The sequence below is a fragment of the Electrona antarctica genome, assembly GCF_951216825.1.
Source record: "Electrona antarctica genome assembly, chromosome: 8".
In the NCBI taxonomy this organism is placed as follows: Eukaryota; Metazoa; Chordata; class Actinopteri; order Myctophiformes; family Myctophidae; genus Electrona; species Electrona antarctica.
In genome coordinates, this window is record NC_136789.1 from 41,450,637 (window position 1) to 41,478,295 (window position 27,659).

General features: G+C 42.4%; 1 protein-coding gene across 2 annotated transcripts in view; it reads right to left on the reverse strand.

Moving 5' to 3' along the window:
• Positions 1 to 27,276, reverse strand: part of larp1 (La ribonucleoprotein 1, translational regulator) — a 76,143-nt gene extending 48,867 nt beyond the window's left edge. For both annotated transcript variants that reach the window (XM_079507509.1, XM_079507508.1), the window contains exon 1: positions 26,506 to 27,276. In XM_079507509.1, coding sequence (XP_079363635.1) covers positions 26,506 to 26,983 — 478 coding nt within the window. In that variant the 5' untranslated portion in view covers positions 26,984 to 27,276. The remainder of the gene's footprint in view (positions 1 to 26,505) is intronic.
• Positions 27,277 to 27,659: the final 383 nt, after the last annotated feature.

Here is a 27,659-nt window from a genome sequence, read left to right on the forward strand (position 1 = left end):
TCATAAAAGTTGACATGATTCACCATCTCTGTAGACTATTGGGGTTTAAGTTGTCATTCATTAGAACAAAACTTCCATTTAACAAACATAATAAATTATTATAGTGGAAAATAATGGAGCAAAACGTGCAAAAAAAACAATTCTGAGGTCAATGACTCCTCAAGGTCACCAGAGGTCAGTCAGAAAGTGGTTCCACGTCTGAAATCAAACCTTGGGGTGTGTAGATGATATTCTGAAAGTTTCATGCTTTAGTCATAAAATGCACAATTGGTTTGGTTATCCGCCGCACTAATCAGTCATATTTGCCTCAAGTCAAGTGGAACATTTGCTTCACAAATATTTAATAGCAGTCAATATCTTGGCACAATTGCTTATTGCTTATATTATGTTTCAATAACTGAAATTCAAAAATGCCACAAACCCTTATCGTGAGATCTGCCAAACAAAGTCATGATGAATGCATGTCCCCTTCGAGAAAGATATGCACCTTTAGACACTTCATGTCTGTGGAAAGACGGAGCTCTTGTGTAAAAAGATACGTGTACCAAAGAGTTCCTCTTTGCAAAATTGGGAGGAGTTTGAGTTTTGTGCTTGTCACACCAACAAAGGTATTATGATCTATGATGGCAGATATCAAAGCAATATGTCACTATGCACATTCCGTATGGAATTTTACTTTTAGTTCTAGTAAGATGTTAACTTACAGATGGTTCAGTTTATATAAGCGAGATCAGACATGCTGCTGTACGACAAGTACCAGGGTGCTTCTAGCCACAGGTGAAATACCAAAAGTCAAAAGAGTTAAAAATGGCTAGCAACTAGCACTCACTCACTTGACAGCAGTTTTGATTTGATTTTGATTTAAACAACAGCCTGGTGCTTAAATAGATAACAATCACCAAATTGGCCTCAGATTTCATTAACAAAAACTCCCAACAAGCTTTCACAAATGCTTAGATGTGATTCCACACTTCCAGATTTATATACCCGAGTAGAGACGTCTAGACCTATCTATCCAACATCTTATGAAGGAAAGAGAAGCAACTGGGGGAGAAGAAGCTTCAGACAGCATGAGAGACTTCGGGCAGATTCACATTTCACACAGAGTCCATTTGATTCAAACTGTTCCCAAATACGATTGCCTGGTCCCCGCTGGCCATGATTCACATTGGCCTTGATTCTTCTGCACCCGAGTACACTTCAGTTTCATTCAACTGTATTCATTCAATGCTGCAGCTATCCATATCCAAGTACACTTCAAATCGGTCCCGAGACTACCTCAATGCGTTCCCGGGAACGGTTGGGCGATCCGCTCCCGGGAACAGTACGCAGCATTCATACATAACATCTGCCAAGTGGCAACCTGGCTTCCCCGACATGTCGTTATATTTTTAAAAAAAAGCCGAAAACCATTATGAATAGCGAAAACAGCAGATATACAAGCTCACGACGCATCACAATGCAATGAGTTGTGAGCTTGTAGATCTATTTTTGCTGTGAAACCATTGTATGACGACGTAGAAGTGATTAACAACAAACATGACACCTAATATCTCATCACTGACCTAAACACAAGTCAAAATATGAATTGTCTCCACCAGGCCGAAGGCATGGGGAGAGACTATGTTTTGCCCTCCGTCCGTCCGTGTGTCCGTCCGCTAACAGCTAACCTCCGGGCACCGTTGTATCTTATATTATTTTTGTCTGTGTTTGAATGGTGTTGCTAACAGTGACCGCTTGAGGGAATGGAATGTACAGCAGCACCCTATATACCAGGGGTTCTCAACGTTTTTTGGCCGGGGACCCCCGGAAATGCTTTGGCAATGTCTCGGGACCCCCGCCCCGCCCCCTCCCGACCCCTAATATAAATTGACTGCTACAATAACCTTAAACCATTTTGGGCGGGAACCCCTTTTGGTGTTTTAAGCATTGTTATAATTTAGCTATTGAAAAATAGCAGATCTACAAGCTCATAGCGCGCCACCGAGTGGCGCGCTACGAGCTTGTAGGTCTGCTATTTTTGAAAAAAAGTGAAAATAAAATTTAAAATTTATATATATATATTTTTTTGGAAAATAATTTGGGGACCCCCTAAAATAATTTGGCGACCCCCCCCGAGGGGTCGCGACCCACGGGTTGAGAACCCCTGATATACTGCACTGTATGTGCCCTTCATCAGTGGTTGTCTTGTTACAACACAGGATGTTGTTGTGCCCCTGCCTTGCTCAAGGGCTAGCTGGCGGTGGGCACTGGGCACACACAACCCTGTTGGGTTGCAATTTATTTGGTTTGGGTAATATGAACATAACCAGTTTTCTCTAAAGTCAGATGTGGCAAACACAATTACTCTGTGCCTTATGCCAAGATACAGAGAGAGCATGCAAGTGATATACAAATAATTTAAATAATTCCAAATCACCCCATAACCATTTCCAGATATTTCATGTATATACTCTGAACGCAACTGTCTGTCATTTAGTAATAAACACTGACGCACACACGCACGCACGCACGCACGCACGGACGCACACGCTCTCGTACAGCCTCCTGTAGAGCCACAGCGTTATAACAAGTATGAATGCATTAATTTTCACAACTTCTTTCTGCACATGGGTTAAGATTTAACACCAATTAAGCAATCAAGCTAAATTTAGAAAGATCTAACCTAATCTCTCTCAAAGGTTCCCTCTGTAAACTGCCGGATGGCAGCTTTGTGCTCAACTAGTTAGAGCCAAGGAATCAATAAGAATTCTTCGGATTTATCCACTCTTTAACAGCTTAGTATAAATACTTAAGCATGAACAACAAATGCCAAACTGTTCACCTACAAATAGCCTATGTAATAGTTCTTATGGTCCATGACGAGGCATGTTTCAAAACCTGCTAAATTGTTCAATCTCAACTTGAAGAACAATCCAGGCCAGTGTTGTCCAGATATAGATAGAGCGCCGAAGTTATCAAACCAAACAAAGACAGAAGAAAGGCTCAAATATTGATTCAGATGATACAGATCAACTGTATTGATAATGCAGATGATACAGATCAACTGTATTGATAATGCAGATGATACAGATCAACTGTATTGATAATGCAGATGATACAGATCAACTGTATTGATAATGCAGATGATACAGATCAACTGTATTGATAATGCAGATGATACAGATCAACTGTATTGATAATGCAGATGATACAGATCAACTGTATTGATAATGCAGATGATACAGATCAACTGTATTGATAATGCAGATGATCCAGATCAACTGTATTGATAATGCAGATGATACAGATCAACTGTATTGATAATGCAGATGATACAGATCAACTGTATTGATAATGCAGATGATACAGATCAACTGTATTGATAATGCAGATGATACAGATCAACTGTATTGATAATGCAGATGATCCAGATCAACTGTATTGATAATGCAGATGATCCAGATCAACTGTATTGATAATGCAGATGATACAGATCAACTGTATTGATAATGCAGATGATACAGATCAACTGTATTGATAATGCAGATGATACAGATCAACTGTATTGATAATGCAGATGATACAGATCAACTGTATTGATAATGCAGATGATACAGATCAACTGTATTGATAATGCAGATGATACAATTCTTTAAAAACAAAAAGACAGTGTTTGGTAATGTATCATAAATAACTTCCTGTGTCCGTAACCGTAAGGTAATTAATTTTTCCCTGAGTTTCTGCTGGTAACATTGCCATTTCACTCAATCATAAATTATGTTGTCACATGGTGGCTGATTCAAGGCAATATTGTAGGGGTAAAAAGGTACCTTTGTACAAAATACTAATAATAATTATTATTATTATTATAATAATAATTTAACCAATTAAGTAGTAATGATTACCATTTCTTTAAGGGTTATAGGTTAAAAACGTAACCACAAACATCCTTTCTTTGAATGTAAATGTAAGGCATTGTACAAATTAATATATCAGATCGGATCGCAGTAGAAAACACCTGTGTTGTTGCAACTCTAGTAAAGTAGTGGACAGACAGGCTACAAATGTGTGTTGTGTGCTTTGACTCTGGAGTGCCTTTCAGTCTCATAAACCTGTCACCAGGCCTCATCACTTAAACAAGACCAAGACGCAATCCCAAGTTCATGCGGTTTACTATGACCCAATGAAGCCAATACAAGTGACAGACAAAACAACACTTTTGCACGCACATTGCATCTGACGATTGGTCAATGCAATGCAACACAGTACAGAGCCAAACACATGAAGTGATGATGTTTGTTAGTATAGCCTCTGCCAAAACCTTTCAACCTAGTCTAGTCAGATCATCAGAAGTCTCTGCCTACTGACAAAGCTAGGGAAATCAGTGCAGTGTAGGGACTAGAAAAACAGAGAACGGCCCTGACAAACCTACATGCTTTGAAAACAAATCATATCACCATTCCAACACTAAGGACCACCCTAAAGTCTACTCTTTAGACTGCCATTATGCCATAAAGTCTTTGGTCTCTATAGACAAATCCACAGAGCCTTGCCCTGTAGACCAGGTGTAGGCAATCAATGCAGAGCTGCCCTAAACCTTCGCTATGGCTGCTCCCCGGACAGTCGGACACCCCTCCGTGGATTCAAAACATTTGAACAACCTCCACAAAAGGTTCAGCAGAAATAATCTGTAAACTCACAACGTGTCGCATCGCACCGTGTTGTGAGCTTGTAGATCTGCCATTTTCAACTCTCTTGTAATCTGTTGCATGATGCAGTATAGTATATTAGGGCTTAAGTGGATAAAAGTACAAACGTGGCAGCAAAGTGAGAAAGAACAAACACTGAAAGCAGAACCACAGGTGCAAACGTGCACACGAAGGTGTGGAAGTGTGTGCAACGCGTGCCATCAACGGCTTCACAAAATGACCCTGTGACCTTTCTGTCAGAGCGTAGCATTGCCCTTATATATTGTCTGTCACAGAAGTTGAACATGAATACATATTGACATTATCAATGTGGGGGACACAGCTGGCACCAGTGCTGCCAACCAACGTTCCAAATTCCGTCCCTGTAACTTGTGAGCAGCCTACCACCGATGTCTCTCACTGGGCTTTCTCTTCTGACATCTCCCAGAACAAATTGGACAGGCTGTGAAGTGTGTGAAAACTGTGAACACAGCTCAAGTGTACCAGTTGAATAAGAAAAGGAAATATAGTAAAACATTGACTTTGAAATGATACAATATTGTACAAAAGTATAGTCTCTAGTAACCGATTCACAGCTTTATTCTGTGGTTCGGTGGTTATAATGAACAATCTATACACATTAAGACTCCCCTAAGAGACACCATTTTGGAGTTTTACTGTAGTCAGCTCTCAGCTAGCGAAATAAAACGTAATAATGAAAAGAAATACCAAAAGTGTACTGCTAAATGTTATGGTTATGAATGCTATACATAGTATTGTGATGAGGGCTGGCACGATTACGACATTTAAGTGACGATTAATTGTCACACAAATAATTGCAATTGACGATTGAATTGTGTTTGTGTCATTAGTAGGGATGTGAACCACTCACTATTTGTCAAATCGATAAAGCGAGGCCGAAAATTGACATGTCGATTTAGTCATTTTTGTCTTTTCGGTTTTGTTGCTGCGCAGCATTTGAGGACAGCGCAACTAACTGTGCATTCCTTTAAAACGCCATAATTTCTTCAGCTGCACCCATAGTGTTTAGAATTTGCATCAAATCAATCAATATTACTTTATTTTGTAACCAATAGAACAGTAATCCGTGGGCAGCACGAGAGCGCAACAGTGCATATAATTTAGCTATTGAAAAATAGCAGATCTACAAGCTCATAGCACGCCACCGAGTGGCGCGCTACGAGCTTGTAGGTCTGCTATTTTTGAAAAATCGTGAAAATATTTATTTCAGAAAACTGGAGGATTTAGAAGATTTTTTTTTAATTGACTGCATTCAGCAGAATCAGCACCACAAGTTCTACAGCTGCACGTCATGTTTAGAATTTGCATCAAAGCCAGAATAAAAAATACTTTATTTTGTAAACATGTGTTTATTAAACACAGAACCGTTGTTTAATCCCTACAACAGTAGCATCAACAGTAGCATTCACTAGCCTCACGTAACCAGACAAATCTGCCATTGCAAAATAATACCCTATAGAGCGTCGCAGTCCCGCCCCCTTTCATGACGACGACAGGCCCGGGAAATAATTTCCCATGCATTTTTCCCATAGATGTTTCAAAAAGTATTTATTTAAAGATCTGTAAGCCTCGGACAAAACCAACTCGGATCGTGACAAATCATGACAACACACAAATAATTAAAAAGGAGAAAAAAAGAGCAGGGTACAACACATTTTTTGTTGTTTTTCTTCTTTGTAATCATTTTAAATTTGGGGTTCAGTGTCTTGCCCAAGGACACTTCGACATGTAGACAGGAGGAGCCGGGATTCGAACCGCCGACCGACGGCTCATTGGACGACCTGCACTACCTCCTGAGCCACAGTCGCACAGTGTGCACAGAGATACACACTTGTACAGTTCCCTTTACCATTTGGAATACATTACAGTACATTACTTTTTTTCACATCCCTAGTCATTAGAAATGACATTGACGCTTTTCTTTTAGCGGTCCAGGCACCTTGGCTGGTAATCCAGCATCACAGTGTTGCGGGTTCGAGTCCCGATCCTGACTTTGTGTGTCTCTTCCCCCCCATCTCTCTCCTCGTTTCCTGTCTACCTACAATACATCAATAAAGGCAAAAAGACCCAAAAAATATCTTTAAAAAAAAAGAAAATGGAAATGATTATGGCGATTATGACGACTATGCAAAATATTATTGCAATTATCAAAAAAAAAAAAATGCAATTAAGCGATTATGTAATAATTGTGACAGGCCTACATGGGAAGCGCTTTAGGGAATCGCAAACATTTCCCGACAAGATGAACACACTGTTTGTAGGAGACTCTGCTGTTTGACAGATTCATCATCCCTCTGACACTGTACATTATGTGCTCCTGACTGGAAAACAGATTACACATTAACTACCAAGACAAATACCTCCAAATCTCCAAATGGTGCCAAAAATAGTGTGCTATCAGTGATGCTGATTATGAACTCTACGTGTTCTAAAAGGACCTTCAGCATGCTGTTAGAAGAACGTTTGGACATCAGCATCAAGACTGGTCTAAGGCCCAAAGCACACCAATGCAACTAGTCACAACTCCTTGCAAATCCTCACAACAAACAGTTTTAAGTACATGTTCACACCAATGCAACTCCTTGCAACTGCCATTGGGGATAATGGTTTCATGCAACTACATGCAACTACTCGCAACCATTTGGTTGCAAGGAGTTGAATTGTGAATAATTGGTGCAGTTTGGGCCTAAAAACGACCAGTGGGTCACAGTTCGAGAGACAACGATGGATGTGCGTCTAAATTAGTGCAGAAATGTCAGTGGTACGAGCACGTTGGCTCAGTCAGTCACAGAGCATGAGTGTTGCACGTTTGAACAATTTTTCAGTCAGTAAAAATTTAAATTCTAGGCCAGGATTCTGCAAAAATAGATCATTGCTTCAGCAAAATGATAAGATTCACATTGCCAAATTAACTGTCTGTGTCTCTAATCTGAAACACCCAACTACAAGAGTATAACTGTTTTTGTTGTATTATTGTCAGTGGTTGGAGGGAGGGGTGGGACTAGGGAATGGAAGAATTACTGTATACTGCAGTGCACCTGTTTCCCAAATAAAAGTAAGTTTAAAAAAAAAGAGAGTATAACTTCAACAAGCTACAACAAGAATAGATGGAAACTTTAACCACTTAAACCCTCTATATTTGATAAATTAATAATCAGACGGAAGTCAGTTCTGTACTTGTACGCTTTTTCTCTCGTTTATCTTTTTGCCGAAAATATCTGATCAACAAGCTCACAACGTGAGCTTTGCTGTTTCTGTCTTGCGACTGGGCGAAGTCGTAAAAGCAACTTCCCCTCCCCTGCCGGGGACCAGAAAACACTCTCGGTCTCGTCAGACTTTTGAGTCCGTCAGCACAGTGGCTAAGCATGGCCTAAAAAATAATGTTTCCTGCCCTGGACACGCAGCATTGAATTGGACAGCGGTGGCTTTGGTTAGGATGTCAGCACTCACAGCTGACAGCTGCTGTGAATGACAATCAGCTGAGCAGTGCTCAACCATGAGCTCCTCTGCTTTGGGCATGTCTGTCGTGACTCAAAGTCCTCATGCCGCTGGTCAGTGCGAGTCAGATGACTGTTAAAAGGCCAGCTGAGAGAGGCCCGGAACGGTCCACACTTGTCAGACTGCAAGCTGTTGCTGGCCAGGCAGTGACGCCAAGTCAACAGGCCTCAGAAGAGAAGACAAGGCTTACTCTCTGCAGCGCAGAATAAGCCTCTGGCAGCCATTGGCTGTCTGAATGTGCAGCACATTTATACATGGCTCTGGAAAACTGTAGCCAGAAATAATGATGATAATTTATAATGAGCCATTAGGAGTTTTTTTTCCTGCGCTTAACTTCCAAGTGAATTTCTCGGTGTGGGATCAATTACTACTATTGTTACTACTATAATGCTATTACTACTACTGCTACTGTACTTCCTATCCCGCTGATTGGCTTAAATACGACATGAGTGGTTGCCAGAAATCAGGCTGCCATTTCTAAGAATGCCAAAGCAAGCAGTTGCCACGGGTAACCCCAGTTTAGGGTGGATATGAGTCATTAAAATATATTATAATATATATATATATATATATATATATATATATATATATATATTATAAAATCTATTAATAGGCTTATTATAGCTTTTTAGCTATTCCATCTGGCACAAATTAGCCACCTATAAATGTTGCTTTGGGAAGTTGGGTCCTCCTTGCAAAACAACACTGTGGTCTGCTACCATAGAGTAATAAAAGGATAGAGACCGAACCGGAGTAATAAAAGGATAGAGACCGAACCGGAGCATGTTGCGGATTAATACATTGGATTAATTAATGCGGTCGGATAACGGGCGGGGCCGTGTATGCATATATTAATATGCACACACGGATTCAGGTGACAAAAAAGCTCAAATTGTCTGCCGGGACTGGTAAAAGTGACAGGCCAGGCATTAACTAAGCCCGCTTGTATAGGAACACTGAGTACTACTTATACTCATAGGTTGTTGTTACCTTCTCATAAACTCAGCTGGCCGTGTGTGTGTGTGTGTGTGTGTGTGTGTGTGTGTGTGTGTGTGTGTGTGTGTGTCTCTACAGTGGAAGGCTTAATATGGCAAGTAGTTGGTGAGTGAGTGTGCTTGGGTAAATCCAAATTTACTAGGGCTACAAATACAACAAAAGATGTTTACGCTACACGTCGCCTGCTGCTTTGAATTAAATTCATATTACCTTTTCCAATATCAAAGCCTGCGCTTAAGTCTGCATTGGTTCTGCAATGCCGGTTTCACCCAATTTTAGCCCATTCGCTGAAATTAGATGTCACCAGTATCTGCACACTAGACAGAGATCTCTGATCGTCCTTTCTGCTGTCTGTCTGATTATAGTCTTGCGTAGCAAGACAGAAGAGACTTGAGAGATACAAAAAGAAGATAAGACGGAAGAAAGCGAGAGAGAGTTCAAAGCACGAGAGGATGAAGAGAGCAAAATTGAGGAACAAGTGTCCGCTGCATTTTCCCCAACTAGCCCATTTAGGACTGAGACCAAATTCTACAAAATGTCTGTTTCTAAGTCAGTGGTTCTCAAACTATTTCATGTCAAGGACCCCAAAAATGATATGTACTAGTCCTTAACCGTTCAAATATATGTGCTGCGGGTTTAAAATCACCCGTGGCCATGTGCTGCGGTACAGCCGAACGATACGGACTATGAACATTCTGCCTGTGGTGTTTTAATTGGATAGGTCCAGACATCATGTGTACCGATTTTTGTGAGTTTTGCACAAAAGCTGTAGGTGGCCTGACGCAAATAGGCGTGGCCTATATGGGGAGATGCGTCATGACATGAGGCCGCCATGAAGCCAACTGATGTAATAATTATTTACATTCATTTTGTGTTTCAGACATTCAGACATTCATTCAGACATTGTGTGAATTATAGTTAGTGAATTAGTGAATTATAGCCACCGACCCCCATCTGAAAATATGTTGTTCCATGGACCCCCCAGAAGCAAAGATTTGAGTTAAAAAGAATGAAAGAATATACATTCCAAATTTGCGCCACATTTTCACAATATTTCAAAAATAGCAGATCTACAAGCTTGTAGATCTGCTATTTTTCAATAACTAAAGTATAACATAATGCTTAAAACACCAAAAGGGGTTCCTGTCCTGAATGGGCTAGCAGAGATAAACTCTGAACCAGTTCCACTTGGAAAGGGGCGTCAGCACGCTGGTTGGTCCCCTGGGCAGTGACACTTCTTGGGGAATGGGCCGCGGCTGCACAGCTGCTTGTTCCCTCATGCTAACATTCTAACCTAATCACTAACCCCACCCACCCATCTTGATCAATTTGTAATTCAGTACAGTGACTTCTCTCTTGATACTCTCTCATCCACTCACCCCCCTTCCTCCTGTTAACCTATCTAAACATGTTTCCCATTCCCTCCCTACCTCCCAGCAGTCAGTCAGTTGTTGCAGCTTGCCGACTGCCCGAGGTTACCATTAGCATTAGCCAACAAGGCGCACCGCCCCCAGCCTTCCAGCCAATACGCATTAACCACCGACTAGATCTCCCCCTCTAAATTCAATTTAGGTTTATTTGTTGGCATCTCGCCAACATGTCTTAGTGTGAAATTGTAAATTGCGCAAAGAATTTTCACAATCTCAATCTGGCTCATTGGACTGTCTTAGGCTCTCTACTCTAATGTGTCATTGATGTAAGCTCCACACACAGTTGTCGCGCAAACACACAAGACACACACACACACACACACACACACACAGGTGGAGTCTAGAGGCAAATTCCCATGGGTGTTCCAGTGTTTCTCTGAAAAACCTGTTCAAAACTCAGAGGGTTTGGGTTATAAATAAACCTTGTGCCACGTAGGCACAGAGATCTTAAATAAACACCCTGTTAAAGCTACAAAACTACCATCTCCCTTTCTGTGGTGAACTTCGACTGCATCTGGCTTGTTTCTCCTACTCTACCAGTCACTGTTACCCCAAATGATCTAAAATCTAGCCGTTTGGTGAGTCAGTTAAAGTGGCTGCTGAAACTGGAAATCATGAGCCACTGTGGTCAATGTACCCTTAAGTCCATTTCCTGCCCCGCACCACAGCTTTATAATGGTTCATCAAAACATTACTATTGAATGTTTCATATTCGCTTCCTTTTCAATTGTCTGGGTAGTTAGCGTTTAATGTAACTTTAGATCCATGCTGGTAAAATGTCAGCGTTACAATTAACCTGAAGCAATTACTATTGTGGCTGTTTTGGACTGAGATGGAAGTCAAATTCTTGCAGAGCCAGAGAGAAAGCTAAATGAGCCAACACATCACAATAAACGAATAATAAATAGAAGAACAAATTACATAAGTAATGTCATTGTGACTGGGATGCTGAGTTTTTAATGCATGAACCCTTTTTGACAATCTTTTATCTACATATATATATATATATAACAAACAGTAGATCCCTATCGAATCTCTTAATTACACCAACACTGTTCATGTGAAGCAGTTGTTTATGCTTATTTATTTACAGTAACACTTTTTTAACTAGTTGCGACTGAAGGTCGCAGTTAACTATGGAATCGTGCATTTCCCGTCAGTGTGTCGGTCGGGCACGTGACATCATCAGGGATGAAGCATGTGACATCACTGACATCATCAGGGATGGAGATCCCTGATGTCATCAATATTGTCCAGCAATATTAAGCCCAATATTGGCCAGCAACTCTACATCCGACCTCAAAACCTTAGCTCTCCATATATGGAGCTGAGCTGACCTGTTCTGACATTCCATATGTTGATCCTTCCCCAGCCATCATTCCTCTTCGATGTCTCCCTTTTGACTGATACCTGTCATTTAAATTCTAGACGGGCCCGACCCAAAGTTATTAGTGCAGCCGCGCCCGGCAGCATGCGAAAACTAGAGTTCTCAACAGGCCCGCAAAGATCTTACCCCCCATGCCAAAGCACCAGCGCTCGCCCAGCAGTCTGCTGTCACCCAGGCGGATGCTTGCACGTGACCTCGCCCTTTAGAGCGAGGTCGCTTCTCGCCCTCAGGCGTCTTACTGGTACTACTACTAGTGCTCGGTGGTACCGACATGATTCGGTTTTGACCATTTAAAGTACGGTATTTGGTACTGTCGCAGGCCGCTGGTGCTGGCTAGGGACAGACAGGCGACGGGGAGAAGTGGAGGTAACGTATAATGGGACTGCCGCAGCCTGTTGCTAAATTCCATGTACCGTGTGTGTGTGTGTGTGTGTGTGTGTGTGTGTGTGTGTGTGTGTTCGTTTATTGCTGTACATTCCCTGGGCTGATAAAATGCCAGCGTTTGTCTAAATGATTGCAACCATAGGTCGCAGATTACTATGAAAACCTGCAAAACATGTCAGTCCGTCGATCCGCCACGCCTCCATATATGGTTGTCAATCCATCTCGCCTTGTGACACGTCAACGCCACCACCATATATGGTCGTCAGGCCGTCATGCCTTGTGACACGCTCCATATATGGCCATCTCCATATACCAAGATCACGACACTGACCTCATCAAACCATGGATGATCACCACCTAGATCTGGAGCCGGCCAGCAACTCCACATCTGACCTCAAACCCTTAGATCTCCATATATGGAGCTGACCTGTTCTGACATTCCATATGTTGATCCTTCCTCACCCGTCCTCCCTTCCCTCCCTTTTGACTGATACCTGTCCATTCCACCTCTAGACGGGCCCGCCCCAAAGTTATTAGTGTAGCCGCACCCGGCAGCCGGTGAAAACTAGAGTTCTCAACAGGCCCGGCCCTACCTGGGCACTCATCAAATCAAACCCTGTACACCCAAGACACTGCCCCCGCTGCCCCCCTTAGATGTCCATATATGGAGCTTACCTGTTCTGACATTCCATATGTTGATCTGACCTCATCAAACCCTGTACACTCATGATACGCTCCATATATGGCCAGTACAGAATTAATTCCATATGTTGATCTGACCCCCCCATGCCAAAGCGCCAGCGCCCAGCAGTCTGCCGTCACCCAGGCGGATGCATGCACGGCTGCACGCAACCTCGCCGTCAGGGTGTCTTACTGGTCTATTTGTGTTCTGCTTTTTCTTTCTTCGTTTATGTATAAAAATATGCGCTTCTCTATATGATTTTATTTTTATCATAAAAAACATGCTTCTCAATCATTTGATTGATTGAGAAGCATGCTAAGAAAGTAATTTATAGTCACAGCCCTTCTTCCAAGCTGACAGTAGTGACTTCGATCATCTCAGCAACCGTCTGCTAGAACCAAATATGGAGGAAATGCTAGTCAGAGCACGCGTGCGCGCGCGCACGCACGCACGCACGCACGCACGCACGCACGCACGCACGCACGCACGCACGCACGCACGCACACACACGACTAGTGACATCATTTCATGTTGAGTAAAAGGCACAGACAGCAGGATCCAGGCCAGCCAAATGAGAGGGAGTGTCCCTGTGCATAGCCCACACACATACAAGCACACACACACACAGGTCTCATAGCTTCAGACTTTCTGAAGCAGTCCAAACATGCAGGATATTAAAGTTTGGAGGATACGCAATGTAGTCATTCTGCCAATTGATTCCTTTCCACACACATTGCTGTGTGTTGTCACTGCTGTTGTATCCTACTGGCTCACCTGCCAGTGGAAGGCCCCCACCGGGAGGACGTAGCACCTACGTTGTACTCCTCCCGTCTAACACTCCCCGCTGACAGGTGCTGCCCCAGCCCATGAGGACGTGGAGTGACAAAAACTACCCTCCCCGAACACGAGCCAATTGTGTCCGTAACTCCATATAGGCCCTCGACAAAGCCGGATGCACCACAGTGGATTCAAAACCCCTGCAGCTGCATGTTAAATGGATCATTATTTTGTACTATACAAATAGGACAAAACTATAAAATATCCCCATATGCAACTTATGCAGGTATATAACAAAGAATGAAAAAGATGAAAGTCTTTGAATGCAAATAAAGGTTATCTTCTAAAGATAACCTGATGAAGGTCTAACGGACCGAAACGTGGTTTCCCATTAAAACATTTTATTTGCATTTGAAGACAGTGCAAGTTTATTCTATTTCAGTGCATTGGGCCCTAGTTTGGTCTTCTCCTATGCACCCGCTGCCTTTGTAGGTGTGTAAGAAACAGTACTTAAGTGGTTAGTTTTGGAGCAACCGACAACCGGTTTATATAGAGTGAAACTTTTACAAAAGATTTTCCTGGCAATGCTTTCCTGTGGTGTAGTCAAAGAGATATATTTCCCCTCACCAAAATGGTCAGCATTTTTCCCTGTGTTCCAGTGTTTTGTTCTAGGACAGTTACACTCGTTTCCAGGCATGGTAAGTTCTTTAATTACCAGTAGGCCATTCTGCTGCAACAGTGCTGAAATACAAACAATTTAAATTAGAGCACGCCCAACGCCAGGTTTTAATTGGGACACATCAGCTTCATAATGTTACCCAAAAAGTCAAATGATGACCGATATATATATGTCTATATAAGGCTCTAATTTACATTTACAGTTCTATGACAGTTGCTCTGACACTGAACATGCTCACTTATTTGTTCAAAACTCACCCCACGTGATGCTTAACCAAACAAATGTGCCAACTGTGTCTAGCAGTTGGAATTGCCTTACTGAAACATTGGCTCGAAACACACTATATTGTAATATGCTGTGGGCGGTCTACAACAAATCCAACCACTCTGGCAGACAACCCACTGTCACTTGGATTGTCTTTTCTATGCTGCATAACATGGACTCAGCCGGTCTGTTGTCATGATTAGTCAGTTACATTTGGACACTATTATCCTGCCCCATACAGCATGTTTGTTGCAATTAGTGAATGTTTAAATCATCGTCATCTCACTTCAAACTAACTGTATAATCATTCAGCGTTCAGACACTGTCCAAATGCTAATTTATATACAAATCTAAACAGAAATCTACCTAGTGGATATTTTAAAATCGTAACATCTATACATACCAACCACTTGACTATGCTTTAGGAAAACGTATATCTTTTCTATGTCCGAGCATAGACATGGTAACGCCCACCACCTGCCTCTTATTGACCTACCGATACTGCCGGCCTTACCAGAGTTTCCTAACTTTAATAAATAAATAATACAAGTACGATATAATACAAGAGAATGACAGCTTGGCACGCGCAGCAGTAACTTTTATCTTTGTAGAAGAGACAAACTAATATTGTTTTTGCCGTTGGCCTGTTTATTTGTATACATGTGTAAACTTGAAACATTATTGTACTGTAAAAAGGTCTCTTTTTTTAGTATAATATAATAGTATTAGTTTACTATAATTAGATTAATACACGATAATCAACAACACTAACACTTTAATTTAGAACACAGCCAAATAAAATCATAGTACATACGTGTTGTGTTCAATCAATTATTCAATCAAAGCAAACGGCACAAACGATATTAGTTTGCCTCTACTACAAAAATTAAAGTTACAAGTTACTGTCGCGTGTGCCAAGCTGCCATTCTCTTGTACTTGTATATTATTTCCCACCACGGAGTAACCTATCGCGTATACACCATAGAGTATATAAAGGATAGAGACTGAACTGGTGCGAAGCTCCGCCCCCCCAGCTATTCATGTCAGTGGAAGTTGCTCAGTGGCGTTTTGAAGCACCCGGAAGACTGCCGGAAGTCCCTCCTCCGGACCTCAACTTTGAGGTCCGGGGTGACGTGTGCAACCGAGCGCTCAATGTTAAAGCCCAGCTGCACGGGGTTTCCCGGTCATGAATCCACGGGTCCGCCTGTAGTCCCTCCTCCTACCACTAGGACCCAGACCTTCAACGTTGAATAGCCTCACTGGCCCCTTGGTATACACTGACACCACGCTAGACAGGAACGCCCAAAAACATCACATCCAGTTTTAGCCTGGGGTAAGAATTTTGGTCCAATCCTTAATCACATACGGACAAACATCTATGCCGATGCTATCTAACTTGCATCAGAGGCAGGCGGGGTGTTACCATGTCTATGCTCGGACGTAGCAGACTTCCCGTTTTGTTTTCTTCGAAATTCTAGTATGTATGGTCATTGGCCAGTTGCACACATGTCACAATACCAAAACCAAGCTTTTTGTTTTGATAACACCACCAAGAAAATAGTTGACCTTTTGGAGAGTAGAGGAGCACTGCTCATCATTCCTATGCAGAAGGTTGGAACAAACACACCCACAAGTGGCCAACAGAGTGGAGGCTGGACATGGTTTCAAAGGTTCAACAAAAAAAAAAGAACTGCATTCAGTGGACACAGACCCTTAGACTAGGTTTAGGTTATGGCTTATTGTAAACTAATGCAGTGGTTCTGAACCTGTGGGTCCCCCACATGACACGTAACATGACAATTTAATAAAAGAACATTTTAAAAAATTAAGAAAATAAAAAAGACCATTACTGCATGAAAAGTAATCAGCAAACTGGTCAAACGTTGGCCAAATTGTCAAATAATATCAGAAAGAGGCCAAAATTGTGAAAGTAGCCGATCTACAAGCTCACAACACCCTCCATCAATCTGTATTCATATCATGGACATAAAGGAATTAACCAGTCAACGGGACATGTTCAACAACTGTGCCTTCCTTTACCAAACACTCCAGAGCACAGCCAAGCCACTTATTGGCTCGCCTTTTTCATTCACTTCAAATCCAAGTGCACTCCTTATCAATGACTTTGGGGCGTTGTTGGTGCTGCCATATATAAACGAGACAGGAAAGCGGTCCACTCTTTCCACAGAGCTCCTCAGTCTGCACTTATTCTCTGTCACATGGACTGTGGCTAATACAAGCTCTGGGTTGGTTTCCTGGTACGTCACCACTAAAACACAACGTCACAGCTGTCAGCGCTGTTCTTAAAGAGACAGATTATTGTTAACTAGATCCCTCACATTTGCTTAACTAGTGAGGTAGCCGTTCAGGAGGACGTGGCCATTGCTTTGAATGTGTGGCTGGTCGAAGTGGGCCAGTTCTTGACTTCACAAGCCAGAGCCACACAGATATATCGGCCATTATTTGACTTTTTTTTACATCGTAATTATGCATCTAAGCATTGTGTCCTGATTTTGAACAACAAATTATAGGCAGAGTTTTGTTGCCTATCGTTTCGAGACATTTCAAACCGATCTAAAAGTTCAAAACATGTGAGCTTGTAGATCAGCTATTTCTCAAAGTTTTAGAGTGGAGGGTGCGGGGGGAGCAGTTAGGACTCAAGTGTCTTGCCCAGGGACACCTTGACACATTGCTGGGGCCGGGACTCGAACGTGAGACCTTCTGCTTCCCAGGGGGGCTGTTTTCCCCGTTCAGCTATGGCAACCATTCAATGTCCTTTGTTGCATTCGAAACCCACCAGGCGCTCAAACATAAGAGCACGGGCACTGCTTTCTTTGGAGTCATGTTAATGAATGCAGCCATTTTCATTGGTCACGCATGGACGGCCTGCTTACACACGTCTAGATTTCCCCCCCCTCTCTGGGCATGAGACGTTTGAGTGACCACACGTCCCATTGTAGCGCTGCACGTGTGTGGATACTTTTTCGGTAACTTCTGGTAGCTCGCAAATGTACCACATATTCTGCAATATGTGGTCAAGACCTTCGTCGCATTATACGAAACCCCATTACCGAACATTGCATCACATTTCTGACATTTGCATGCTACGGCAGTTTACGGGACTGTTTCCCTCTTCAACGCGTTCATTTTTTGTTCTTGCATCTTGCCGACAACAATTCAATTGTACTGTAAACAAAGTTTCATTTAACTATGAAACTATGAGACGAGACTGATTACTGGGGAGGATGCACAATACACGCCCTCTGCACTTGCCTACACTCCCCGAGTCTTCGTAAGCATACTTCCATATCACAGAGTCCAGACACGACCCTTCAACAGATAAAGCCACGGACCCACCTAAAACGCTGGGTCTGTGTGGGTAATGATGGGTGTGTTATATGTGGGTCAGGGATAGAGGGGCAGGGGAGGACAGGCCACTTGTGTGTCCCTAGTCAGTGGGTCCATCTTGTTGGGATAGACCATTTTCAAAAAATAATGACAAATAATATTGTCATTATTTAAGTACCCTCCCTTGTTTTCTTTTAAACGAGAAAAAAATGTAAAAGACCAACTTGTACATTCTGACTTTCAGTCCCCTAAGGTTTCACTTAGACAGACCTTATTGAGTCCTCTGCCACAGGGCAATTATCCATGTGGCCATTGTGCCCAGTGTGGCAATACCAACAAGACGTCCTCTTTTAATCACCCCCATACTGGCAAGAAGTTCAAGATTAACAGCATTATAACTTGTGTCTCAACCCATGTGGTAAACATGATCAAATGTCCCTGTGGTTTATCATATATTGGGAAAACTACTAGACAGTTAAAACAGAGAATGAGTGAACATAAGAGCTCTATTCGAAGAAATTACCGTGAATATCCTGTTGCCATTCATTTCAATGATCTTAAACATGACATCTCCACTTTTCGCTTTATTGGTATAGAACAAGTCAAACTACCAGCCAGAGGTGGTAACCATGATGTCCTGCTCAAACAACGCGAGGCTTACTGGATACACACATTGCAAACCCTCTACCCGAAAGGGTTGAATGATGAGCTATTATTAAATGTTATGCTGTAATCCATAAAATGTATTTATCATATTATTGATTTGAACTTCATGTCCAGTGGGGGTACTAAAAGCACCATGTGTCTTCTTTTTTTATCCTTTATGTCCACTCTTGTTTGAGTATGGACCTTTTTGACATTTATTTACTTATTTAACTGTATGTTGATTTCCTTATGTATAATGGCATGACTTATATATTATTCCCTGTATTGTTGTAATTGGTGACTTTCAATAATATATTAGGAATGTTCTACAGAAGTACTGCACCTTTAAGTCACATGACTGGGTTCTTCACAGCTGCTATCTGATGAATGATTACTATATACAATTTGATTGGTTGTCTAAACCTACTGTTGTGTATTTAATGAATGTCAGCCTATTCTCAAACTATGCCTGAAGAAGGCCGAAAGGCCGAAACGTTGCTATGACTCTTTAAAATAAAGTTCTTGAACCAGCAAGTGGCGGTGTGCGGGTCTCTCCTCCTTCCTAAAAACAACCCCCCAAAAAGCATCTTTCCATGGCATGAAAGGCCATTATTACATGCACGCCCACAACCCACATGCTCTCAAAGTCCCCATGAAATGGCATTCAGGGCAATTTGGGCTTTCTTTATGTCATGTATTTCTGCATGAAACAGAAGCAGAGCAGGTGGCTTTGATTTTATTGGCGTAATGGAATACGTATTCAACTCATTAAAAAAAAAGTCTCCCTTTTGTTTTCACACAAGCTGTGGAAGCAAAAAAACATCTCAACAACAAACGGAAGGTCTCCTCAACCCAAACAGTGGCACATGGATGGACTGGGAGCACAAACGCATGAACACATTCATTTAAAAGGACTCAATTAACTTTGTGGGTCAAAAAAACAAGTAGAACAGAAGCACTCTCAGCTCCAAAACATCACCACTGCTTCTATTCACTGTCACAGCTCTGAGAGATGAGCTCATTTAAAACAGACCGACGGAAGATTCTGGCAAAGGCTGATGGCTAATAATGGCTCACCACCACCCATATAATCTCCGCTCTAGCTCACTGTTGTTTTCCTTTCAGGCTGTGGCTCGGGAGGTAGAGTGGGTCGCCCCACTAACTGCAGGGTTGGTGGTTCAATTCCCTGGATCTTCCTGCCCATGATGAGCAGGTCAGCGCCTTGCATTAGCAGCTCTGCTGCCACTGGTGTGAAGAATGAATGAGACTCACAAATTGTGAAGCGGTCTGTCTGACAGCAGAGAACTTTAGTTTGAGCTATCAAAAGTTTGACTTCAGAACATAATATGTGGGAGTATATTGTTGAATTATTTAAAGGACAATATCGACATATATATCGACATATATAATAATGTTTGGTCCATAATATTTGAATATCTTATTTTTCTTATTCTTTTTTTGAGGCTTTGTGTGTACCCCATAGTGATGATTTGATTGGCTGAGGGCTGAAGTGAAGATAAAAAGTGAGACGCCGAAAGTGATTGGCCGGAATGTGATGATGTATGATGATAAGAGCACCCCTCACTTCACACAAGTGTGATTTTATTCCTTAGAAGTCTAGTTCTGGCTGAATTCACACACACAGGGCTGCCATTACAAAATCTATGGACTCGCAGAGGTAATCTTGCAATGCAAGAGTAGTCCCACTAAAGTCTTTCGCACATTAGCACTCCTAGGTCTGTGACCCCTACGGGGGTCCCGACACCTCAGAAAAACTTTGTAGGAAGTCATTGTCATCAGTCCCGCTCAACAGGGGACATTGCTCCACACAAATAACAAAGGAGAGACTGACACACACGTTTGAGGATGAATGCTGAAGCTGAAATAGAGAGACACAAAACAGGTATAAACACTGTAACATTGAGAGTGAGACTACCCCTGCTCTGTGAATCCCAAACTACATAAGTGAATGCTGTTCAAAACTACTAATAGTTCAGTGTGTACAATACATCCAGTTTTATCATAGCACAGCAGCATTTTAATTAAACCATTTGAGCTCTAGTGTCCCTATAGGCATACATTCAGCGTAAATAGGTGAGCATTCTGCAAGCAAAATAGTTGATCTACAAGCTCAACACGTTGCAACGAACCGAGCTAACCAAACGAACAATGTTTTGGTAAAGCTATTTAGTGTACAGCGAAAACAGGAGGGCTATGCATAGACCCCTGGGGCCCCACTCAACAAAGGGTTTAAAAAAAAGTAAGAAAAACTAATTTCTACATTTATACTGTATGTGCCTTCAGTGTGAATAATTTGTCGGAGCCTAGCACTCCTACATCAGGAAAAGGCTAGTTTTGTTTTTTTATTCCTGATAAAAAAATAAACTACTACATTCTGGAAACAGTGTTATCTCTCAAAGAACATGAATTGTCCCTCTCTCGCTTTGTATCTAAAGTCATTTGAAATAGCAACGGTTCAATTTACACCCGTTTGTGAATGGTGGCCCCAGGCACTAAGAATGCTGACGTGTTACCAGACCGAGTTCCTTGACCAGGTCACAAGTCAGATGCAACACAGTAAACATTCTCCTCAAAGATCTGCAAACAACCTAGTACTTCCAATGGATCCAGTGGGTTGAAAACAGACTACTGACACATGCAAATGATGCAACTCAACACCCCAGTCAACAAAGTGTTGACAACAATGGGTTTAAGTGTTTTATACATTTTGGAGACATTCTTGTAACAAGTAACTGTTACATCATTTTTGCCAGTACAACACTGACAATGACTTCAGTAGCTGTCGCCGGTTTGCGTTTCTTTATTCTACAAAGCCCAGCACAGAAATTTTGATTGCCATAAATTGGCAATTGTGCTTTTGCTTTTTGGGATCAGTAAAAGCAGCACCCATGGAAACCACAGGGATTCATAAGAAGTTTAGTTTCTTGTGTTTTCAACACTAAACTATCACTACATTTCATATCTAGCTACAAATACAAAGTATCATGGCCCATAAAGTCACAAGACAAAATATTACCTACTCTCACTAGACGATGGTGACAATCTCAAGTACCTGTAATAGATTAAGCAGTCACCATTTAAATGGCAACAATGGTAGTGTGTCTAGGCTATTGGCTACTGTCATGTGATTAAAAAACACCATTCCAGGCCTATAAAATTACTCTCTAGACCTATGCTACGTGCAAAGTGGAACATCCGGTTCCACTTTGTATGTATTGTATACTAGTACTACTACGGAGCATACTGGACTCCACGTCCACGTGGCACCATTTCCTCAGAAAAATGATTCCATTCATGCGTTTGTGGCCGCTACAGAGTTAACGGTAAACTTTATTTGCTCCATTGTGTGTAACTGTAAACCATCAAATGTGGCTTGTTTTCTAGCCTATGATAAATGACAAATGAAGGTCTGTTGCTACCTTAGTTTGCTTTAAAGGAAATGTCTTGGCCGGAACCTAGAACTGGGTTTACCAGTTTATTATCTACAAATGACATTTGGCTGGTAAAATAAGACTGGTTATTGTTTTGGAATATATGTAATACTCTCCATATAACAATGGGCTAATTTACATTTTCATTTTGTAAAGACGTACCACTTTGTTGACATTGTAAGAATACGATTGCTGACTTCTTGTCCATGACACCCTATAAGACACTAAAGACAGCAAGTTGTACATTTATCAGGTATCACACTAGTCCGACAGTCTGGGTTGTGGAGTGGGAAATTTGGTAGTCTTTTTTTATTGGACTAAAATATTGTCTATATACATATATACATGAATCCACTTGCTGATCGGCTGTCGGTATTGAGCAATTTTGTCAAGACCAACAAGTGTTTTATGTGTCCTTTTCTGTCCTTAAAACACAGGTAAGGTCAAACACCCCTAGGTCCTGGTCAGAAAGCAAATTGGACAGAAACGATTTACTCACATAATATTGAATATAACACTGCCATTGGAAAATTAAGGGAAATCAAACATGGCAGGGCTTTTTCGAGATGCCGTTTTGTTCATTCCAGGATAAAATATTATTTTCCAACTCCAGGTTATCTTTTAGACATCTTTTCAATTTACTTCCACCTGAGACAGTTTACATTTCTCTTCATATTTTCTTTCTATCTGCCTTCATCCAAGTAAGTAGCCATGACTTTTTAGATAAACTGTCAGAGAGCAGTGACAAAATACATAATGTAAGTCAGTCAAGTCGGAAACAATGGATGATTGGGTAATGGGCCTAATGGTATATGCTTAGGTTTCAATAACTTCCGCTGCAACAATATCCATAACCACAAAATAATGACAAATCAAGATGTAAATAATACATACATACATATACACCTATCAAACTATTTTCTATTGGGTTGTTTTTATTGGTTTGTTAAATGAGTACACTTTTGCATGCCTAGCTACTCTGGCTGGTGTGATGTCTGAAAAAAGTGATTGTGTTGACTTGACAGCATGACACTTTGCCTCTAGCATTCTCCCTCTGAATTATACCTGCTATACATTACATGCCTATTCACCATTTTATAGCATCTGCCATTAATAAAGGTATCTCAACAAACCAGCCTTTTTAACAGCATTCTCACTTTACAAGATATACCTGACTTCAATATATTTTTTTGTCTGGAGTGTCTGTTTTTCATGGTGCATCTACAGCTCAAGTTCAACATGCTCCGACATTAAAACAATGACAGGTGATCATGGATGTGTACTCTTGAACAGGTATGTCTGGCTGACGGCTGTCCAGCCTGGATTTATCAGGAGGCAACAACAATGGCATTTATGCGAAATTAAATAAAGCTTTGGTGTAAAAGTCGCTGGGAGAAAATATTATAATAATTACGGTACATGATGTCGCACAACACTGTTTCTTCCTTACAGTCATATAGTGAAATGCATTTTTTGGGGGTCTTTCAAACAATGTTAAGATATGTGCAACTTGAGGCATGCCACGGGACTGAAGAGCAGATACAGTCACTTGTCAGTACTGATACAGGCCAGGCAAGCATCGGTAGTTTGCAACTTAAAAAAGTTTAAGTGAAGTTGTAAAAACTCACTGCACAGTGCACACATTAGCCTGCGAGGAGCAACAGGCCAGTGCTTCTGAGATGAAGGACAAGCCGATAGCAAATAGAAAGAAAGGTTCTTGAGTACACAAATGTAACGTGATGCATGTCAAAAAGTAATTTCGTTGGTCATGAAATATAAACGGTCAATAAAATAAAATAAAGCCACAAACTCAGCAAAACGTTGCAAATATGACTTTAGATCCAAATCCAAAGAGCACCGAACCTTTGGCCCAGCCCTATGGGTGTTACATGACACAAGGCAAGTTCTGGCAGGTATAACTGTACCTAGTTATACACCGAAAATGAAATTAATTCCCAGAAAACGACAGATGCAAATGTGAATACACTCATATGACAACAACACAATGGAACAATGACAAGTCAGTGTGAAAATGTGACCTGCAAACGAGATTACAAAGCCAGGACATAACAGCGTACAATTATATTCTGTCATCAGGAAAACGTGATCAAATTGCATATTCTTTGACCCATGTCATTCAAGTGAAATAGCAGACCACAAAAATCCAATTAAAAGACTATACGTTTTATCTGCATACTTATAACAACAACCTGTGGCTATTATCCAGCTTGCCTGCTGAATGTTGCAGACAGCCCTGTGAGGGAGGGGGTATACATGCACACCCATACAGCCACCCATCCAGACTACTAGAGTACACACTGTGCTGCATGTGTGTGGGGGAAGGGGGTCGTCAGCATTCACAGAGCGACAGAAGCCCTGAAGCAGCGTTGTTGTTTACCCAATGTCTCTCTGTCAGCCCATGCATGCAGCAGCACAACACCTGGCTAACAAAAACACAGCCAAATCATGTGTGGCCGGTTAAAATGACACGCCGACACACAGGACGGAACAAATGCCGATGTGTCAGCGTTTGCACGGTCACACACAGGCTGATAAACACATGGCTGAGAGACAAGGGACCACGTTGCCTTGACACACAAGAGAGAGGAACCATGGGAGCTGCAGCAGTAATGCAGGTCTCCTCCCTGAGAACAAACACCAATACATTTATATCTACGCCTTCTACGGAGTGGCTTTCTGTCTTTTTGGCGTCTGACCTTCCCGTGACACGACGCATTAACATTGATATTTGAAAGTGAATGAATAATAGTAGTTCTGAACATACATCATCATGGAATAGCTAAGGCTAACATCCCTTAGTAGCGCATTATCATGCGGCGGCTGAAGCCATTATGAATCACACATGACATGATCTCTCTCTCTCTCTCACACACACACACACACCACGCACAGAGGGGCTTGGCTAGCGTTAGCGAGCTAGCTAGCAGCAGCCTAGCTAAACGCTAGCTGTGCGGTGTTCTGGGCTAACAACCATTACACTGCGTGTTGACACGGACATGGATCAAAGACTCGCTTGTTTTCCTGCTATTTAGGAAACACACCGATATAAGATCACCAGTGGCAACGCATTTTTCGATCAAATCAATGTTCCCCATTAAAGGCAGCTGGCTCGAGGGGAACACGTGGAGAGAACACGTGACAACCCATAACAAAATGTGCTGGGGTTTAAGACTTCAAATAGGGACAAATGCTGATCGATAACTCGTGGTTGTTTTATACGATTGCCCGACACTGGGAGACATGATATCACACCTTTCTCACCGGCCCTTAAAAAGGGGAGGACTGTGGAGTCTGGCTCTTACAGTGGGAATCGCCCTGAAGCGCGATGGCAGTCTGGTCCTGCAGTGCTAAAGCTAAAAAAGGGCTTCACGTCTGACTAGGCCCAGCCATAGACATGAGACCCGTGTCTGGCTCTGAATTCAATAATGCGTTCAATTAATGCAATATGCATTGCATGTCATAGTAGTTAATTCATCTCCGCCGATGTGCAAACCGATAAACGATGTGCACTTACAACAAACCCGAAACCCAGCCGCACATTTTGTACAGAACTGACACTGGATGAGTTTAAAGCCCCTACTAGCCCACCACGGTGACTTGGCTTAAACACCCCGACTATCAACCAACACAAATCACATGTGTTCTTTGACACATATTTAATAACATGGCAGAAAAACCCTAAAACAAAACACCAGGGACAAGAGTAACCAAATATTGTGCAGCCCACGACTATGAGATCTAAAAAAACAAAACAACTTGTGTGTTATAACACAATAATTGTGTTATAACACAATTATAACAACGCATGGCGTGGCAATGATATCATGAGAGATCTATTTTGCATTACAATAAAAATGTTTTGCATGGCAAACTCCACTTCCACGGCCATGGCCTGGAGGAGCTCACACACAGACAGACATCCAGCCCCATGTAGGCAGGCAGTCCACTCCGCGGTGAGAAGATGATCCAGGAATAGCAAGGGGCCCTTTTACTCTAAATATAAACCAACACACTATACCCCCCGTCCAGCAATACGTGCCGGAAAGACAAGACAGTCACAGACAGTAGTAGGTTAGGTAGTACAGTACTGCAGGAAAGTCGCTCGCCGAAAAAAGACAGCCAGCTTGCAGATCGGCTCTTTTTTTCGGCGAGCGACGGCCTCGTACTTTGGATCCTTTCTTTGGGGGGGTGGGTGGGGGGGCGATGATGAGGGTAGTAGTGAGTACAAACCAATGCCATGATGTTCCGCTTGTCCGTTCACGCTGACCACGGTCACGGCGTTGTTGTTCATCTTCTTCGTCCACGGGTTCACCTTGGGCGGGGGGGCCTCAGTAAATTCCTTTTTGTTATTATTGCTTTTATCCTCCGGCGACGACTGATCCTTCTTGTTGTTGTTGTTCTTGTTGTTGGACCCGCCAGAAGAACCAGAGCCTCCCTGGTCCAGGCTGTCCTTGTTGTTCTTAGCCTGGTTGTTGCTGTCCTCCTTCGCCTGTTTTGTTCCACCACCACCACCTCCAGCCAGGTTGTCGGCGGTGGGGCTGTTGCTGCTGTTGTCTCCTTCCTTGGCGTCGACACTAGCAGCACCCATGATCTGCTGCTTCTTCGTCGGCCCTTTATTATTACTCTCCAAACGCTCCTCTTCGCCACCCCCACCTCCGTGGATCGCCTTGGAGATCAAGAGAGGAGCCTGCTCAACCTGAGTGGCCATTTCCCCCTTTTTTGCTCCTTCAACGACGAGACACGGATCGTCCGTCCACCCCCCAAAAAAACTCGGGCAATTCGATACCTAAATTTGATGGTTGGAGTGTTTCCGCAGAATAAAAGTCGTCCCCTGTCGCTTCTCCACTCCACCCCTAGACCAAAAGAGCTTCAGTCTAAGATGCAGAGTGGGAAATGCCGAGTTAAAACATATAAAAACGAGCGTTGCGAGACGAGCTTTTCTCTGTCAAAATTACAACCTTTAGCTTCACACCACCACCACTACCAGGCAGGCCAGGCAGCAACATGGATGATCCCCACCACGCGATACAAGGGGCCGGGAGCGCGCACGTACGCACGGTGGTAAAAGGGGGGAGTGACCACGCACGTACAGCGCCGAGCGGGGACGCGCAAAACCAACAGAGACGGTAGTGGTGCTGAGAGAGAGAGAGAGAGAGACGGCCTCGCCCCTCTGAAGGGAAGGAACGGAACGCGTTTGGTTTGTGTAAAAAAAAAAAAAAGAATCCACCATTCCAAAAGTCAAACACGTGTCCACGATGGGGCTGCACGTGTGTCCCAATGCTCCAAATGCACCTTTCTGGAACATTTTGCATATATTTGATTTGACACATCATTAGTAGAACAGAGAGAGAGAGAGAGAGAGAGAGAGAGAGAGAGAGTGTGTG